Raw genomic sequence first — 17864 nt, 5'->3', positions numbered from 1 at the left:
AGACTGCCCTCTCGCTCCTGGAAAACCTCAGCCAAATGAGGAAAAAAGCCAGGGGAGGTGGAAAAAGCCTCCTTGCAGCTCCTGATGCCCCTGCACCCACACCCCTGCTCAGCTCCCCTGTGGCGGTGGGTGGGCACGGAGCAGGGGCGCACGCCCGTGCCCTCCTTCCCGACCCCAAAACGGGCACATCCCATCATCTTCCCCTGCCTCCATCTCCCGTAAAAACATAGCTGCTTCACACGGGAGCCATCAATGGAGGGCTGTTATGAGAGGAGCTCGGCGGGCGCAGATGTTTTCAGCTGGGCTGACACAACTGCAGCGCCGCTCGGCTCTCCGAGGCGGCACGGGGAAGAGGTACGGCCGGGTGAGTCACCGCCGGGAGGGGATGCGACCGATGGGGAGAGGAGATAGCAGCGACCGCACAAACCGCACGCCAAACGTCTGGAGGCTGGAGGTCGCGCTGGGGGAAGCGGACGGGCCCCACGTGCTCAGCCCGCCCGGGGTTTGCCCGAAGCTCCCCAGGAGGAGAGAGCATCCAGGAGCCATCGCCCCGAGCTTTTAGCCCGCAGGATCTCCCTCGTCTCAGCCCCTCCGCTCATGGCAGTCCCCAGGCCTGAAATTCTGCCCCAGCCAGACGAGTCGGCCAAGTCGGGGTTGTGAAAGAGCAGGGCAGGAGGGGGTATGCTGGAGCTGAGAGCACACATTTCCCCCGGACAGGGCTCTGGCAGACGAGCCAGACGACATGCCTGGTGCGGCACGTGTGCGTGCCGGCGCTGGGAAAGCTGCTCCACCCCAGCCCGGCCGGCACCTCCACCGCGTCCCCTCGCTGCCAGCCCAGCACGGAGGTGGCATCTCGCTCGGGCACCTGCCAAGGGCCACGGGCAGCAAGCGGGAACAACGCAGAGACAGCACCTCCATGGGGAATTCGCTCCCCACCTTCCCAACCGCCCGGCAGCATCTGCGTCACCGATGCGCCGGGGAGAAGCAGCACCTGCAAATCCCCTGCTCATGCCTGGGGACGGCTCTCCGGTCCTTTGCTGTCACCTCAAAGGGAACAGGGCAGCAGGACGCAGCTGTGTGACAGCCCCGATGTCCTGCATGGCCAAGCGGCCACGTGCGGAGCCGGCCGCAGAGCGCCCCAAAGCCGGGCCCCGTGCCCAAGCCCTTTTTGCCCTAAAAACCGCAGCCCCGGCACCGGAAGACTCTGGAAGAGGTGAAGTAACCCCCACCCCCCACCCCTGCACCCGTCTGCCCGTTACGGGTTTCTGCCACTTATGAAATATTGCCAACCGCCAGCACCTCGCCTCTCCTCCCCAGCCCGCGAGGCACAGACGTGGCAGCGGGAGCGGGCTGGGGTGATGCAAGGGGCTGCGGACACCGAGGGGCCCCAGCCGAAAAGCGCTCACCCCATGCCCCCCCCCAGCCTGAACCCAGAGTGGAAGGGATCAGGGAAGGGAAGCGCAGCGGCACGGGTTTATTTTCACCGTGTGCTTTCAGTGCTGGACACCCGAGGGAGACCACAGCCCCTCACAGCTGGGATCTCTCCTGGCCGCTGGGAGCTGCAGCCCTTGACCGGGAACACTGTCACCTCTCCCCCAGTCCGGCCCGCAGCACATCACAGCAGCCAACTGGGACAGCGGCCCGCGGCACGAGCAACTGGATAACCGCTTACACCCTCAGCGGTCCCCCTTCCCCAGCAGGGAGGGAGGGGAACAGCAAGGATCCAGCCGCCAGCCTGCCCCCACGACGCACACGGAGGCTGTCGATGCTCGCCGTCACCCATACACCCCCGTCCCCTCCTGCCAGCTTCCTGGGGGAGACCCTTTTGGGAAACCCCCCCCCCCCATAGCGCACAGCTCCCCGCCTCTGCCCCACGCCCCAGGGGCGTGCAGCACGGCGGCGGCTACTCCCCGTGCACGCGCCTACGGCTCGCCAACAGCTGCGAGCCAGGAGTGCTGACGGCGTAAATCTTTGCCACCTCCTCCCCTGCCTGCCAGGGTGGCTCTAGTGACACCCGAGGCACCGGAGCCGCCTTGACTCGGTGCCATACACGAGACGACAGCGATACGAGCCCCCGAACACGGCGGGCTGAAACCAAAGCCCGCGGATCAGATGCACCCGGACCGCAGCAGCGGCCGCTCCCCGTCCCTGCAGCTGCTCTGCCCCAAAACCTGCCCCTGCCCCACCGGCACCCTGTGCCACAGGGCTGGCAGCTGCTCCAAGGGCTGAATTTACAGCCTCGAGTCGTGTCCCCTGAAGGGCTTCGGTCTCATCCAGAACAGTCCGATCTATTTAACTCCTTTTCATCTCTGCAGGAGAGCTGTGGTGGTCCCCGCGGACACAAGGGATCCTCCGGAGGGGGGCTGCAGTCAGAGCCTTCGCCGGCCCGACCACGACCACACTGCAAAAACCACTGCCCTAAGAGCCGAGCTCGCCACTGGCCTGGCGTGGACCTCTATTGTCTTTTAATTTGATTTCATTCCACGTGGGACTCCGCGTCCAGGCTGTTTTATTTTTACGCGGCTCTTGCTCAATATTTACTATTGCTGGCGGCTGCGTCAGCACGGGAACGCCACGCGCTCCCCGGGCAGCCCGCGCAACCCCGGGCGGGCGGCCGTGCCACGCTCCTCCAGCCGTCCTGCCCTCGCCCTGAATCACCGCCCTGCCCGGCCTCCCGCGGCCAAAGTACACAGCGGGGCAGGACGCGGGGTTCCCTGCCGCCGGCCGAGCTCCAGAGCTCACCTCCTGCTCACCCGGGAGCGCTCACGGGGCCCCAGGGAGGAGGAGGAGGAGGAAGAGGAAAAGGGGAAGAAGCGGCCACGAGCACTCGAGGGACCTGCGCTCGTGCGCTCCGGCTTCCCGCGGACTCAGCCCCTGCCTGGCTTTGCGCCCTGCGACAAGCAAACGCAATGCGAGGTGTCAGAGCTTCAGGGATGGGACGCCCCAAAGGACCGTCCCCAGCTGGGGACACGCATCCCGCTAGCAGAAGGACAGTGGCTTTTCCTCGTGCCAGGATGGAAACCACCCCGCCGGGACCACGGGCACGTCCCCGCTCAGCCCGTGTTCCCCAGCAGCTCTCCGAGCTCCCACTGCGTTCTCAACCCACAGGGAATGGAGAGGGCAGGGAGAGCGAGCCGGGCTGCCGGCGGGGTTATTTCCTGGCAAATTGTTTTACAAGGACAGCTCTGTCTGGAGACACCAGCAGGCTCCCACGCAGCTCGATCTGAGGCTGTCTCTCTCTGCTTGCCGGGTCGGGCGATCGCAGCATCACCACAGGACGCGTGCCTGGCACCGCCGCGGCCGGTCTGAGGACAGCCGAGCTGCTCCCACGCGCCCCACATCAACCCCAAAGCGTGAGAACAGCCAAACAGTGTCAGCCCTCCCGGGCCAGCACCGAGTGCTGCAGCATCTCCCCCGTGCCCCCAGCCACATCCGACACCTCCCCTGTGACGGAGGTGTAATTAAACCCGGCACCCCGCGGGCGCCCACCAAACCCTCCCATCTGCACAGTCCTCACGCTGCAAGGAGCGCTCGGCGTGCTCTCCGGCTCCGTGTCCTGCAAGACGCTGTGTGGAAATTAAAAAATACTCATTTACCTCCCAGATTGCTCACCAAAATCCCCAGGAAGGAAGGGCCTGGCTGCTGGAAGCCCGCTCTAGCAGGGCGTACAGTGACCTGCCCAAGAAGCCTTGGGGACCGAGCTGTCCCCCGGGGGTCCTAGGGCTGGCTCTGCTCCCGACAAGGACACGTACGCATTAGTTTCGTGTGCTCGCCATCCTTCCTAAGCACAGAAACGTAACCCAATTCCTTTTATTTCGTCGTTCTTGATTTTTTTTAATTACTGAAACATGGCGCAGAAGCAGCAAACAAGCGGGCCCCCGCTCCCGCGGCTCGCCGAGCCCTGCCCGCGCAATTAACCCAGCTACGCCCAGGCGTCCCGTGCCCTCGCTCGTTAGAAAGGAGCTCGTTACCCGCTGCCAGAGCCGGGAGAGCTACAGGCGCTCGGTGGGGGCAGGTTATTGTGGGATGGCACGGGTGCCGGTCCCCGCATCACCTGCACCGAGTGCCTGCCAGCAGCAATTAAGTCAGCCTTCAAAGAGAGATCCCAGCTTTCCCAGAGCCATTAGCCATGCCCTGGAGGGAACGCAGTCTATTTTCAGCCACAATGACTTAAGACCAGGTCACCAGCAGGTTAAATGGGACCGTGCAGCATTATCTCCCTGCCCTCCCATTGAGAAATTAAACACCGCTGCATGATGGGCAGGAGCCAGCCCCGCGGCCGCGCGCCGGGGCGCCGGCCAGAAGCCGGGGAGGTAAATGCCACCTGCCCTCTCCTCCCCTCGGCTTTCCATCTCCCCAAACGGCCGCCAAGGAGAGCCAGCGTTGGTCCAACGCCGCCAGACTCAGCGTTCCCAGCTCCGTGCCACGGCCGCGGCTTCCCGGAGGATCTCACGGTGCAGGATGGAGACGGCCAGGGGAGCTCCGGGGCTCCGGCACCGACCGCTCGCATCCTGCGCCTCGCCAGCTTCTCGTTTAGCAGTGACGAGCTAACGAGGTCCGATCCACTCCAGCTTCATGACTTGGATGCGGTGTGGCTGGGACAGGGCAAGCGCGTGGTGAAGCCCAAGGCACCCGTCAGTGCCAACGCACTGCCCTAACCCAGACCCCACAGCACCCCAAAACCACCCCAGGAGAAATTCAGCAGCAGGCTGCGGGCATCTGGGGTGGAAGAACACCACCCACCGACAGACCACGATCCTGTAAGCCTCTTTTCCTTAGGAAACCAGACTCAAAAGCCCAGCCTCTGCCCCCTCTCCCTTGTTCAGCCCTTTTTCAGCTCCTGCCCTCCCCATGCCCTGCGCCCTCCCAAGCATCGCCCGCGCTGCCGCTCCTGCAGCAGAAAGGCGCAGAGCCGCACGGCACCGGGGGGACCTGCACCCGAGCACCGCGCCGATGCACGGAGATAAACGCGGAGGCAAATATTATGGCGGTGTGATTTAATTCCTGATGAATTATGCAAATCCGCATTCAAAATTAAGCACGGCCTTTGGACTCTTGACAAATTTCCAACCTGGCCCCGATGACACGGGGCTGACACGAGGCAGGGACAGCCAGCCCCTGCCGAGACCTCCATCAAGTGAAGCCCTGCGTGTCTCCTGTACGTGCACACGCACACTTATAGGGGAACCAAGGAGCATTTGCACAATCCGAGAGCACCTTTTGCCTTCCCCCTACAACAGCTCGTAGCCTGGCCACGGAAGGGCACCGAGCTCTCCAGTCCTCCGCAAGATGGAAGCGGCTTGGGCTGACGGCGAGATTCGGGGAAGGGAAGATAAAATTCACAATGAGATAAAATTCACAATGGCTCAGGCTGGGAAGACGCGGAGGCAGAGGGAGGCGGGAGGGGAAAGTCTGAAATGCTTGTGCCAACACGAATGTCATCGCTGGAGCCGAGGGAAGGAAGGTCCGTCCGCAGAATAGTTACAGAGAGGGCTCATCTGATGAAAGTAGGAATTTCCGATCCCACACAAGCCCTGAACATACATGAAAAGCAGCAGAAGAATTGCCGCTTTGTGTCACTAATCTCATTACGCAGACAGCCCCGCTGTAGCGCTGGGATTGCAAAGGGAAACCCCGGCGCGCGGCGCACAAAGGGAGCGGAGCGCGATGTGCGCGCCCGGCCGAGCGCAACGAAGGGGGGAAAGGTGCTCGGGGGGTTCGCCACGGCTGGGAGCCCCAGGAAGGAGCCTGGCCGGAGCCTTCCCTGCAAAAAATCATCCTCCTCGCCCCGGGAATCGGGGCGCAGAAGGGGCAGGAGGCCACGGGAGCCGTGGGGTAACGCGCGTGCTGCTCCACTCGCACGCGGCCAACGCCGCTGCCTGCGGACCGCAAGCAGCACGGGCGAGAGCTGAATCCCTCCGAACCCCTTCCTCCCAAGCACGGCAGCCCTTTAAATTATTTTATTAAAAGCAATTAAACCAAATGTATTAAGAGCGTATTCAAGCCACAGGGAACTGTGCTGAAAATGAATGGCGCGCTGGAACGGAGCGGGGGCAGAAAGGAAGGCGCAGGCAATATATCTAACCGCGAAACACAAGAGCGGATCTCTGCTCTCGGTAACGTGGCAGGGGAAGATGGATGGTGGCAGGAGCAAGAGCCACCTTTTCAGAAGTTGCCGGGGATACAGATCTCAAGAGAAGGGCCGGGGAGCCTTCAAATCTCCCCCCGTTATTCCCCCACAAAAGCACGTTATCTCTCCCGACCATACCGCGTCGCTCCTCGCAGCTCCCACCCCGCCACGCTCAGCCTGCCTGCATCCAGCTCCCACAAAATGGCTCTTTGGCCACTGCTGTGCTGGCAACGCCGTTTATTCCCAAGGTCACTTCCATCTTTTGCTGATATTTCAAGTCTTCACGGATTTAAACCGCCGCCAGCCTCTGCTGCACCAAGCCGGCACTGCCGAGCCCTCCCTTGCCTCTCCTCCTTTCTGCCCATCGCCCCCGCTGCAGGCAGCAGACACCCAGCTCTAAACCTTTCGCTTCCCAGCGCCATCAGATACAGCACACGGAGGGGAGGAGGCCGGCAGCCATCCCCTCGGCTTCTAAAGGCTGGGGGGAAAAAAGAGACAAGTGGAGCGAGCAAAAAGCGGAGACAGACCGCGGGCTGCCCGGGCCCGCAGGCACCCAGCTGCACCATCCCACTGCTTGTGGCGAGCCCTTTTTCGAGGGTGAAAGCACCCAGACACAAACCCAGCCCCCCCACCTCACTCCACCCACGTTTTTGGGTCGGTTTAGTGCCTGCTGTGCCATCGGTTTGGGCAGAACAAAGCGGGCTCTTGTCTCCGGCACCATCAGAGGGTGATGCCGGATCGCGACACCGAGCTCCGCGTTCACACCCACCGGGCTGGCCCCATGTCCCTGCACCAGTGCCCACCCCGAGCTTCAACCCGAGGGGTTTTGGGGTGCACGGGGCCCTGCTGCCGCTCGCTGACCCGTGCTCGATCCGCCAGGACCCTGCCACACCGCGCTCACCTGCCAGGCTCCCGCCAGGTTAATGCCCTGTAACGGCGCTCGGTTCCCTACTCGCCAAAAGATGGCGAAACGGCAGGGTTGGGGTTATTTACTATATAATTAGACACTAATTTCAGCTTCAGCCTGGGTTATCCGAGGAAGGAGATGTGAAATTGCCCTTACGAAAGCCCTGCTCTGCTAACCCTGCCTGCAGCGAGATCAATTCCCGGCAATTCCCACTTCTCCAACAGCTGCTGGGAAAGCGCCGGAGCTGCTCCCAGCGCGGGCAGCACCGGGCACCTTCCCCCCGTGCCCCAGGATAGGATTTCCAGCACCGGCATCCTCTCCGGGTCAGGTTTTCTCCAGCACATCACCAGTCGGGGCCAGGGGCTTTGGGGGAGCCCTGCCAAGGAGCAACGGTGCTGGGGGATGCAACGAGCCCTGCGGATGGAGCACGTCTTTACCGGCGCCGCTGTTCTGCCTGGGAAGGGGTCGGAAAGCCCTGCGCACCCTCCTCTCTCTTCTCCACCACCGCAGCCCACCAGCGCCAAGCACGTCCCCGCTTGGGGCACTGGGGATGGGAACTTGACGGGGTCTAGGGACGGAGGTGCCACCCCACAGCCCACCCAGCCACCAGGACGCGCTCCCCACAGCACAAAGCCACCCCTGCCCTCGTGGCATGTGGCGGGACACCCCCAAAAACACTGAATTCCCCCCCCCCGCCCCATGCAAGAAAGCCCAGGGAGCAGCAGGGGCATCGTTTAATGGCTGAGCATCTCCTCTGTCCCCAAGGACAGGGGGTGTAAGGGGACAGCTCGACACCCCCAGCCCCACACACCCACTCTCATTGCTCTGATGGACGACGTACAGGCGAGCATCCCATTTCACGAGGGCCCTCTGTGACGGGGGGGGGACGCACAGACACCTCCCCATCCCATCCTCACGCCTGGCAGCATTACAGGGCCGTGCCAACCCCCCCGAGCCCCCCACGCACCACCCCCTGGGCGGGCAGGGAGGGGGGCACAGCCATTTCAAGGGCCATTACACACGGCGCTGTTTCCCTCGCAGCATCCCCCCGCTCCCAAAAAAAAAAAAAGAAAAAAAACACAAAAAAGAAGCGGTCCGTGCTGCAGCACGCCCCGACATCCTGCAGAAACGGGCGGTCTCAGCAGAAGCCCCGCACCGCCGCGAGCAGGGTGCCTGCAGGGGGATTTTGCTGGCGCAGCAAAGTGACCCTGGGCGCTGGATATTTCCCCCCCCTACGCTGCTGTGCTGGAAAACTTCTCCCTGAGCTAAACCCGAGGAGCAGGGGGGTGGTTTCTGGCCCCCGATAATCCCCGCGTTTCAGTGCACAGGCTGACGGGGAGGCAGGGAAACAAGCTAACACTGATCGCTCCCCTCTGCCCGGCTGCTTTGCTTTTAGGGGCTGCTCTCGAGCTGGATTTAAGGCAAATTCGGCTCCGCTCGTCCCTTTTTCTGGGCTCCGGGAAGTGTTTCTGAAGCACAATTTAGGGGAAGAGGCCGCGTGAGCCAAAGGCAGGCTGGGGGGTGGCCCCCGCACACACCCCAGGCACCCACCCAAGAAAGGATACCTCAGTACGTGTCGAAAAACAGATTTTTATTGTTATTATTAAACTCTCAGTGCCTGACTGCCGGCACGGCCGCAGCCCCTCGCGAGCCTCCACCTCCCCCAAACCCCAAAGCTGCCAAGAACAACACGCCGCTGCCGGATCAGGCCGAGACCAGGACGCTCGCTTCACTTGTACCCAAGGAAGGTGGCGTGGGGAAGGAACCGAGGCAGAAACCCCTCCTATTTCCCACCCCGGGGGCTCCAAAGAGCGAGCTCCTGCCTTAATGGACTCCGCCGCCTGCCTCCATCGAGCGCGGCCTCCCTTCCCACGCAGCCTCCGTCCTCCCGGCCGCGGTCGGGGCTGAAATGCCACCGCCAGCCGCCACCTTCCTCCCCGGGGAAGGATCCCCGGAGCTGCCCGGCTCCACCACCGCACGCCCCCAAACCCGGGGCGGCCCCGGGGTGCTCCCAACAACGGGCTCCCGGCCTCCAAAACGTGGCCTCGAGGGCGAGAGACCCGCAGAAAATCCCCAGAGAAAAGGGGCCAGGAGGCTCGGCCGTGCCTTCGGCTCCGGGGCAGAGCCCGGCCTGCACTGAGGAAAATAAAGACGTCGGTGCCGGCGATAGCTGGATCCTCAAATATGGCCAATCGTGCTATTTTTACCGGGGCGTATTTATTTTGGGAGGATGCTGGGACGGATTCAACAGCCTCTTTTTCTTCAGCCCGGCGGTATGCAGAGCTTGGTTTGAGCTGGCTCTATTTAAAGGCTTCGCCTCCTGCCCACTTTTCTTAACCCCTTGCACAAAGCCGCCGCTTTCCACCCCTCCCAAAAAACGCCGCCAAAAAAAAAAGGCGATAATAAAAAAATAAATTAAAAAAAAAAAACACACACCGCCATCAACGCTGCAAACACAACCCTACAAAAGGCCTCTCCATAGCAGGAAGCAATCATCGTTTCAAACGATATTGTTAAAGCCATAAAAAAAAATAATAAAAAAATTCCCTGCCTACCAACTGTCGCGGTACAACGGGAGTTTCACTGGGGACCGACCACGCACGTCTTTTTCAAACAATTTACCCCGATCACAAATCGCCGAGCCCGAGTCGAACTCAATATTAAAGCATTCACCCCAGGGAGCGCATGCTGCAGAGGGAGGGGGATTTTTGAAAGGCTTTAGAGCCAGGGAAAGAAATTTTTAAAAATTTAAAAAAAATACAGCAATGAATTAAAAAAAATATTGGGGATCACCAGACGCGTTCCCCCGGCGAGGGGCCGCGGGGTGAGCGGACCAGGGAGCATCGCCCGCGGGGCCGGTCCCAAGGCGGGTGCGGGTGAGGCTGGGACTCGCCTCCTGCCTCCCTGCCGGGGCGGCGAGGCTGCGGGGAAGCGCCTGAAAAGGAAACTTTGGAGGAGAAGGGAAAAAAAAAAAAAAACACGCAGAGAGAAAAAGAGCCACCCAATTAAAACTTAAAAAAAAAAAAAAGGCGCGCTAGGGCTTGGCTTGAGATTGTCCAGATGAATTTTTTTCTGCAGAGATTGCGTTCTGCTTTAAGCAGGGGGTGGGGGAGGAAAAAGGAAAAAAATGGAGGACAAAAAAAAAAAAGGGTGTAAAAAAAATAAAGACAAAAGGGAAGAAGGAAAAGGTGTTTGCCCATGTGCTTGGCTTCATAGCTCTTTGGTTTTACACCTCTTCTCTTCGCACCTGGGAAATTGGCACTGCCACCTAGTCTAAAACTAATAAATCTTTTCTCTCGATTCGGGCTGCTTCCTTCTCTGCAGATGTTGGCAATCAGGTTTGCAAATTTCAAAGTCATTCATTCCGGGCGGCTGGGAGAAAAGCAGGTTTATTATTGCAAAACCTGTCACCCTCCCAACGCCTAAAGTAAACTCCGAGTCACCTCTCCACACCCAGGGGAAAGAAAGGAGGGAGAAAAAAAAAAAAAAAAAGGAAAAAAAAAATCAGCCAGAGAGGAAAATTAACCAGGCAGAAATCTCCCGCGTCCTGCCGGCGAGGGAATGGGGCCACGGCCCCAAGAGCCCGCGGCCGGCCAAACGCCGCTCTCCTCCCCGGCCCTGCCGGCCGCTCGGAAAGGGAATGAAAAGAAAACCCCTCCAAAAAACCAGCCGCGGAACCAAATAAATAAAAAGCTGAGCGAGGAAAAAAAAAAAAAAAGCGCGTATTTCGTAAAAACAACTGAGCTTTGGTTTTTTTTTCAAAAGGGACGACGCAGAGGGTGGTTGGTTGCCCGAGGTCGGAACGCGCCGAGAAAAAAAAAATAAAATAAAATGGGGAAGGAATGGCCTAAGCATAGAAATTTTGTCTGCAAGTTTAAAAAACAATAATTACCAAGGGAAAGACAACACAGAAGCCACCCACTCCCAGCAGAGCCGCCGCGGAGCTGGCACGAACTACAGCGGCTCAGGCGAACGCGCTCGCTCCGGCATGGAATCGCACCAGTGCAATCCAAAAAACCTTCCAGTTTTGCCTCTTTTTCCCATCCCAGGGTGGCTTTTTGTCCCACCACGAGGCAGCCGAGCCCCTTCCCAAACCCAGGACGAGGTGCCTTCCTCCCAGCCTTCCCCAAGCTCCAGTTATTCCCCCTCTCCTGGAGGACCGAGGCGGGCTGCGGCCGTGCCGAGCGGCGGGGATTTTCCGCCGAGCACGAAAATTCTGCGATGGCTGCGCGCGAGCAACCAGGAGCAATTTCTCCCCCTATTCCCTTATTATTATTTTGCCTTTTTTTTTTTTTTGGCGGGGTATTTTTTTTTTTTTTGCCCCCCAATCCATACCAGGCGAAGCAGAGCGAACCCCCGGGAAAAACAAAAAAAAAATCCAAACCATGCAACAAACCCTTGGGAAAAAAAATCCCGAAACCCAAACGGCACAGCAAACCTTTGGAAAAAAGAAAACGAAACCCAAACCACGCAGCAAATCCTTAGATAAAAAGGACCGAAAACCCAAACCACGCAACAAACCCTTGGAAAAAAATCCCGAAGCCCATACGGCACGGTAAATCCTTTGAAAAAAGAACCCAAAACCCAAACCATGCAGCAAACCCTTGGAAAAGGGATCCAAACCCATACCGCACAGTAAATCCTTGGGAAAAATAAAACTAAAACCCAAATCACGCAACAAAATCCTCGGGAAAAAGGAACGCAAAACCCGTACCGCTCAGCAATTCCTCGGGAAATAAAAAGAAACCTAAAATCCAAAGCACGCAGCAAACCCTTGGAAAAAGGATCCAAACCCAAACCACGCAGCAAATCCTTGGGAGAAAGAGCCCAAACCCAAACCACGCAGCAAATCCTTAGGAAAAAAATCCTTGGGAGAAAAAGCCCAAACCACGCAGCAAATCCTTGGGAGAAAAATAAAACTAAAACCCAAAGTGTGCAGTTTTTTTTTGGGAAAAAGCCCGAAGCCCACACCGCGCAGCAAATCCTTGGGGGAAAAAAAGCCCAAAGCATGCAGCAAACCTTTGCGATAAAAACCCAAAGCCCGTACCGCGCAGCAAATCCTAGGGGGGAAAAAAAGCCCTAAAACCCAAAGCATAGGGAAAAAAAAAAAAAAAAACTAAAATCCGAACCAGGCAGGAAATCTTTGGGAAAAAAAAAAAAAAAAAAAAACATACCGCAAATTTTGGGGAAAAAAAATAAATAAAAATAAAACCCAAAGCACGCGGCAAACCTTTGGGGAAAAAAAACCCAAACCCCACAACCGAGGGGCTGCGGGGCCGGCTGCAGGGTGGGCGAAGGAAGGCAGGGGATGGGGTGAGGGGGACGGGGGGGGGTTCCGCGGAGCCTTACCGGGGTGGGAGTGGATGCTGATGCCCGAGGCGAGGAACTTGCCGGGCTGGAGCCCCGCGGGGAGCCCCGCGGCCATGGGGCCGGCGGCGGGGGGCAGGCGGCCGGCGGCGGCCAGGCGGTGGCTCTCCATGGCCAGCCCGGAGAGCAGCGGGGGGGGGCCGTGCACCGAGCGGGGGGGCCCGAAATCTCGGCCATCCATCATCCGCTCGCCTCCTTCCACCAGTCGCCCGGATCGCCACCGCCTTCCCCCCCCCACCCGCCCCCCCCCCCTTTTTTTTTTTTTTTTGCCTTCTTCTTCTTCCTCCTCTTCTTCTTCTTCTTCTTCTTCCCCCCCCCTCAAAAAATAATAAAAATCAGCGGGTTTTCGGAAAAAAATTCGTCCGGGAGTCCCATGGTGGGGGGCGCGGAGCCAGCCCCGGTGCGGCGGTGTCGGTGGTGCCTGCGGAGAGATGGAGGAAAAAAAAAAAATGGGGGGGGGGCACACGGGGTGTGGGTGTGTGGGGGGGGTCCCCACAGAGCACACACCCCCTGGGGGTGGAGGGGGGGCACCCCCGGACCCAGCCGCGGCTTCCCCGCCGAGGGGAGAATTTAAAAAAAGCCTTAAAGTCGGGGAATTTTAGGCGGGGGGGGGGGGATAAGGGAGGGGAAAAATGAATTAATGGCTCGGAGGGGGAAAAATAAGGGAGGGGGGAAAATATTAACTAATGGCTCGGGGGGCAATGAGGATTCCCCCCCCCCCCCCCCAAAAAAAAAAAACCACTCCCCAATCCCCAAAAGCGCCCCAAAACTCGGCTCCAGCACCGCGGCTCCCCGCAGCCAGCGGGCGGCAAAAAGAGCCGAAAAAAAATGCAAAAATGCAAAAAAAAAACGCACGAAAAACAACCTAAAGAAGCCGGGTTTCTTCCTGCTCCGCTCCCACCGAGGGAGCCCCGGCCGCGGGAGCCGAGCGAGGGGCGGCCGGGGAAGGGCTGCCCGGTGCCGTTCCCCTTTTGGCTTTTTTCGCCTCTTTTTTCCCCATTTCCGAGGCGTCCAACTACCTGGTCGGCTGTGCTGCCGCTCTGCCCAGCGCCGCTCCCGCTGGGGAAAACGAGACGCGTGGTATTTTCCAACGGGGCGGAAAAAAAAAAAAAAAAAAAAGAAAAAAAAAGGGGGGGGGAAAAGCAGAAAAAAGGTAAAAAAAAAAAAAAAAAAAAAAAAGCCCCCGGCGGCCGCAGCTCGGCGGAGAGGGCACCGGGAGCGCCTCCGGAGCGGGAAGAGACGGAAGGAGGGGAATAATTAATTTTTAAAAAAAATTCCTCAAAAAAAAATAAATAAAAAACGAATGGCGAAGTTTGGAAATAAATAAAGAGGAAGCCCCGCGCCGCGCTCCGGCCCCCCCCCGCGCCCGGATCCCAGCTTTCGGCTGCGAACCGGGGGCAAAAATTAAAAAGCGGGGGCGACCAAAATTAAATAAAATTTAAAATAAAGGAGGACGGGACGGGGGGGGAATAAGGAGGGGGGGACGGTGCTTTTGGGGCCGGGGAGCTGCCGGCTCCTACCTGGCGCGGTCAGGCCGCCTGGTCCCGGGGCATGGCGGCGGCGGTGCGGGGCTGGAGGCCCGGTGCGGGGCTGGGGGGAGGGGGGGGTCGGGGGGGGGGGGGGGCAGCAGCCGGTTCGCCCCCCGCCCGCCCGCCCGCTGCCGGCACCAGCAGCAGCAGCTCGGCGGCTCCGCTCAGGGGCAGCGCGGCGGCAGCGGCGCGGCGGCCGCTCCATAGAGCGCCGGGGCCCCGCCGAGCTTCATCGGGCGCCCCCCCCCCCCCCTCCTCCGCCCCCCGGCTTAAAAAAAAAAAAAAAAAAAAAAAAGGAAAAAAAAAAAAACCAGGCGGGGGAGGGGAAGGGGGAGGGCAAGGGGAAAAGCGCGCCGGCGCGCCGGCCGAGCGCGCATTGTTCTCCCGCGCCACGCCCACCGCCCGCGGGGGGGCGGGGCCGCGCCGCCTCTCCGCGCCGCCCATTGGCCCGCCGCCCCGCCACTCAGCGGCGGGGTAAACAGGCGGCGGGGGCGCGCCGCCACGCGGGCCCGCGCGGCGGTTTCAAGGCCCCCCCCCCCCCCCCCCCCCCCCACTCCCGGTGAGAATCACGCGCGGCCGTTTCCAGGCCCCCCGCGCCCCGCCCCGCCCCGGGACGGTGCCGGGGGGGGGGGGCACACAAGGGAGTGACCCCCCCCTTCCCCCCCCCCCCCCCCAGGGTCTCGCCGTTGTTTTTGAGCCTTTTCCCCGCTCTTTGCCCCTCGCGGAGGGCGGGGGGGGGGGGGGGGAGAGAAATGCCGCCGGGCCCTCTCCCACGGCCCCGCCGCGGACAAAGCCGCCTTTGAGGGGGTTGGATTTGGGGGGGGGGGGGGGGGGGCAAGAATTATTTTTTTCGAAGGGGGGGGGGGGGGGTGCCCCCTTCCCCCTCGCTGGCCCCGCCGCCAAAAATTGGGGGAAAAAAAAAAATTTAAAAATGGAAAAATAGGCTGCGAAGCGACACCGCCGTGCTGCCCGCGGGGGGGGGGGGGGGCACACGCATAGCGCCCCCCCCCCCGGATTTAACCAAAAGTCGTATTTTTTTTTTTTTTTCCCGGCCGCGGGAAGAAGGCAGGAAAAAGCAGTCCCCCCCCCAAAAAAAAATCCAGCTCCGCTTTCCCTTTTTAATGCCCCCCCCCCCCCCGCTCACCATCGCCCTGTACAGCGCCGGGGGGGGGGCGCCCCAAATTCCTGACTTGTTTTTTTAATTAAAACCCCCAAAAGCGGGGCTTTTATAAAGGAGGGGGGGGAGGGGAAAATCTAATTTCATCCCGATCTAAATTAAAAAAAAATATAAAAATAATCAAGCCCCCCCCCCCCCGCAGGAGTTTCGAGCCGCCCGCAGCCGCCGCCGGGCGTTTCCAGGCTGCCCCCGGCGGGCAGCGGCCGAAAACCGGGGGAAATTGCCCCAAAAATCGCGTGTGTGTGTGTGGGGAGGTCGGGACCCCCCCGCACTTTTTTTCTTTTCCCTTTTTTCTTTTTTTTCCCCTTTTTCCGTTTTTTTTTAAAGCGGCGCCGCGTTCCTCGCGTTCCGCCAGGCGCCGTATTTAAGGCCAAAAAAATATAAAATAATAATAAAAAAAAAAAATCTGTATTTATAGGGATAAAAAAATGGTGTTTTATTTATATCCGAGAGCCCAACCCGGCTGCGTCAGAGGCGAGGGCTCAAACCCCGCTGCTTTATTTTTTTTTTTCTTTGCCTTTCTCCCGCAGCAGCCCGAAAATAAAATAAAATTTAAAATAATAAAAAAAAAAAAGAGGGGGGGGGAGATATTAATGGCTTAATCGCTTTTATGTGGCTTTAAAAGCATATTTTATAAATGTTTAATGCCTTCGCGCCCGGACCTCCCCGCCGCTGTCCCCGGGCCGGGGGGTTGGCATGCCGTAAATGCCATAAATCAGGGAAATGCTAATAAAAAGGCTGCCCCCCCCCGCCCCCCAGCCCTTCCTCCTCCTCCTCCTCCTCCTCCTCCTTTCCCTCCTCCCCCGGCCGGAGCCATCTTGGAGCAGCAGCTCCGGGCTGGGGCAGCGCTGCAAAAAGCCCCGAGATTCCCCCCCCCCGGTTAAAAATCCCCCCCCCGTGCACCTCTGTATATCTAATTTAAATTAATTTAATTATGCTGATCGCCTTTTCTCCCCGCTTTTCCCGGTAAGCCCCCCCCCCCCGGACCCCCCCTTCCCCCAGCAGCAGCCCCTCCGGGGGGGGGCACCACGCTGGGGGGGGGGGGGCTCCCACTTTTTCCGCCTGCAATCACCGCTTTTTCCCAAAACGCCGATTTTTTATGATTTTTTGGGGGGGCAGCAGCCGTTCGCTCAGCGCCTCGTGCCCCCCCCTCGGGCAGGTTCCCACGGTGCCGCCCGCCCCCAGCCCCGGGGGGGGGCACCCCCTGCCGCCTGCGTCCGTCTCACCTCCTGCCCTTACCCTTTATTAGAGATTTAATTTATTAATATTTATTTCCCCTTTTCCCCTTTTTTTCCTTATTATTCCCATTTTCCACTTTTTCAATTTTTTAAATTTTTTTCCTCCCCCCTTTTTTTCTCCCCCCTTTTTCTTTTCCCTCCCCCCTTCTTCCCCCTTTTTTCTTTTTCTCCCCCTTTTTTTCTCCCCTCTTTTTTTTTCTCCCCCCCCTTTTTTTTCTCCCCCTTTTTTTTCCTTCCCCCTTTTTTCCCTCTTCCCCCCCCTTTTTTTTCCCTTTTTTTTCCTTTTTTTTTCTTCCCCCCCCCCACCCGAAGGACACAAAAGTCTCTCCCAGGCCGGCCCCTCCTCCCCGCCCCCCCTTGTCCCCCCCCCCATACATCTCCCTTGCCTTCCTTTTGAGAGGCTGACAAGGTCTGGGGGGGGGCAAAACCCTGGGGGGGCTAAAAGGGGGGGGGCTCCTTTCCTCCCCCACATCACCAAAGCAGAGCAGGGGATCTCCCCCCCCTTAAATAAAGCCCCCTGGGGGGTGGCACGGCACGGGTGGGATTTGGAGGCAAAAAAAGGGGTCCCTGGTGCGAGGCATCCCAATACCAGGAGAAATTGGGGGGGGGGGCATGCGACCCCCCCATCCTCACTACGTCCCGGTGGGGGGGGGCCCATAGGGAAGCGGGCAAAGGATCCCTGGGTGTTTGATGGAGCAGTGCTGGCTTATTTGGTTGTGGGGGTTGTGGTTTGGGTTTTTTGTGGTTTTTTTTTGTTTTTTCTCATCTTTTACCCAATGAAAAGCTTTTTTTCTTCCAAAATCAGGCAAAAAATAAATAAAGAAAAAATAAAGAACCAAGCCGGGGGGGCTGGCACGCACCACCCGCGGACGGCTGGAGAGGAGCGCAGGTCCCGGGGCTGCTCACACCCTGGGGAGGAAAAAAAAAAAGTGGTTTAGTGGGGAAACGTACGGGAAATACCCCAAAATGCAGCCCCCCCGTAACGCCCGGTGTCACGGCTGGAGGTTTTTGGCACCCATGTGCCGGGCTGTGCCTGGTGAGCCCTGTGCCAGCCTGTGCCCGGGGGGGGTTCCCTCGATCCATCGGTTTGGGATCGGATGGGGCTGGGAGGGAGCATCTGATTTGGGGTAAAACGTGGGGTTCGGGGTAAAATCGGTAAAATTCACCTCTCCTCACTGCTCCTCGTTCACCCGAGCGGAGCCCCCGGGGAGCTGGCGAAGCCGCGTTCGCTGCACCTCCCCGGGGACGAGGCTTCCCCCAAAAATGGGGGGGTCCTGATGGAGTTGGACGCCCCCCGGGGAGCCTCCTTCGGGAGGACCCCCCCCCCCCAAGGCCGTGTTTTTTTCCTCGCCATCCCCAGGGACGCTGCACCAGAGGCGCCGTCACGGCGCGCGGCCCGGTGCCCTGGCCCCGCTGGCAGAAAAGAAGAGCAGGGGCAAAAAGAAAAACACCCGTCCCCAAAACCACCCCAAGCAAGAGCTTACCCACGGGGAAACAGGACCAAGGCTGAGCCCGG

At 59.5% G+C, this 17864-nt stretch overlaps 1 protein-coding gene across 1 annotated transcript in view; it reads right to left on the bottom strand.

Moving 5' to 3' along the window:
* Positions 1-14075, bottom strand: part of TNRC18 (trinucleotide repeat containing 18) — a 53334-nt gene extending 39259 nt beyond the window's left edge. The window contains 2 exon segments of the mRNA XM_066977821.1: positions 12387-12825; positions 13925-14075. Coding sequence (XP_066833922.1) covers positions 12387-12588 — 202 coding nt within the window. The 5' untranslated portion in view covers positions 12589-12825; positions 13925-14075.
* Positions 14076-17864: the final 3789 nt, after the last annotated feature.

This window comes from Anser cygnoides, chromosome 15, assembly GCF_040182565.1.
Source record: "Anser cygnoides isolate HZ-2024a breed goose chromosome 15, Taihu_goose_T2T_genome, whole genome shotgun sequence".
Taxonomy (NCBI): domain Eukaryota; kingdom Metazoa; phylum Chordata; class Aves; order Anseriformes; family Anatidae; genus Anser; species Anser cygnoides.
This window is presented reverse-complemented; position numbering and strand designations above follow the sequence as displayed.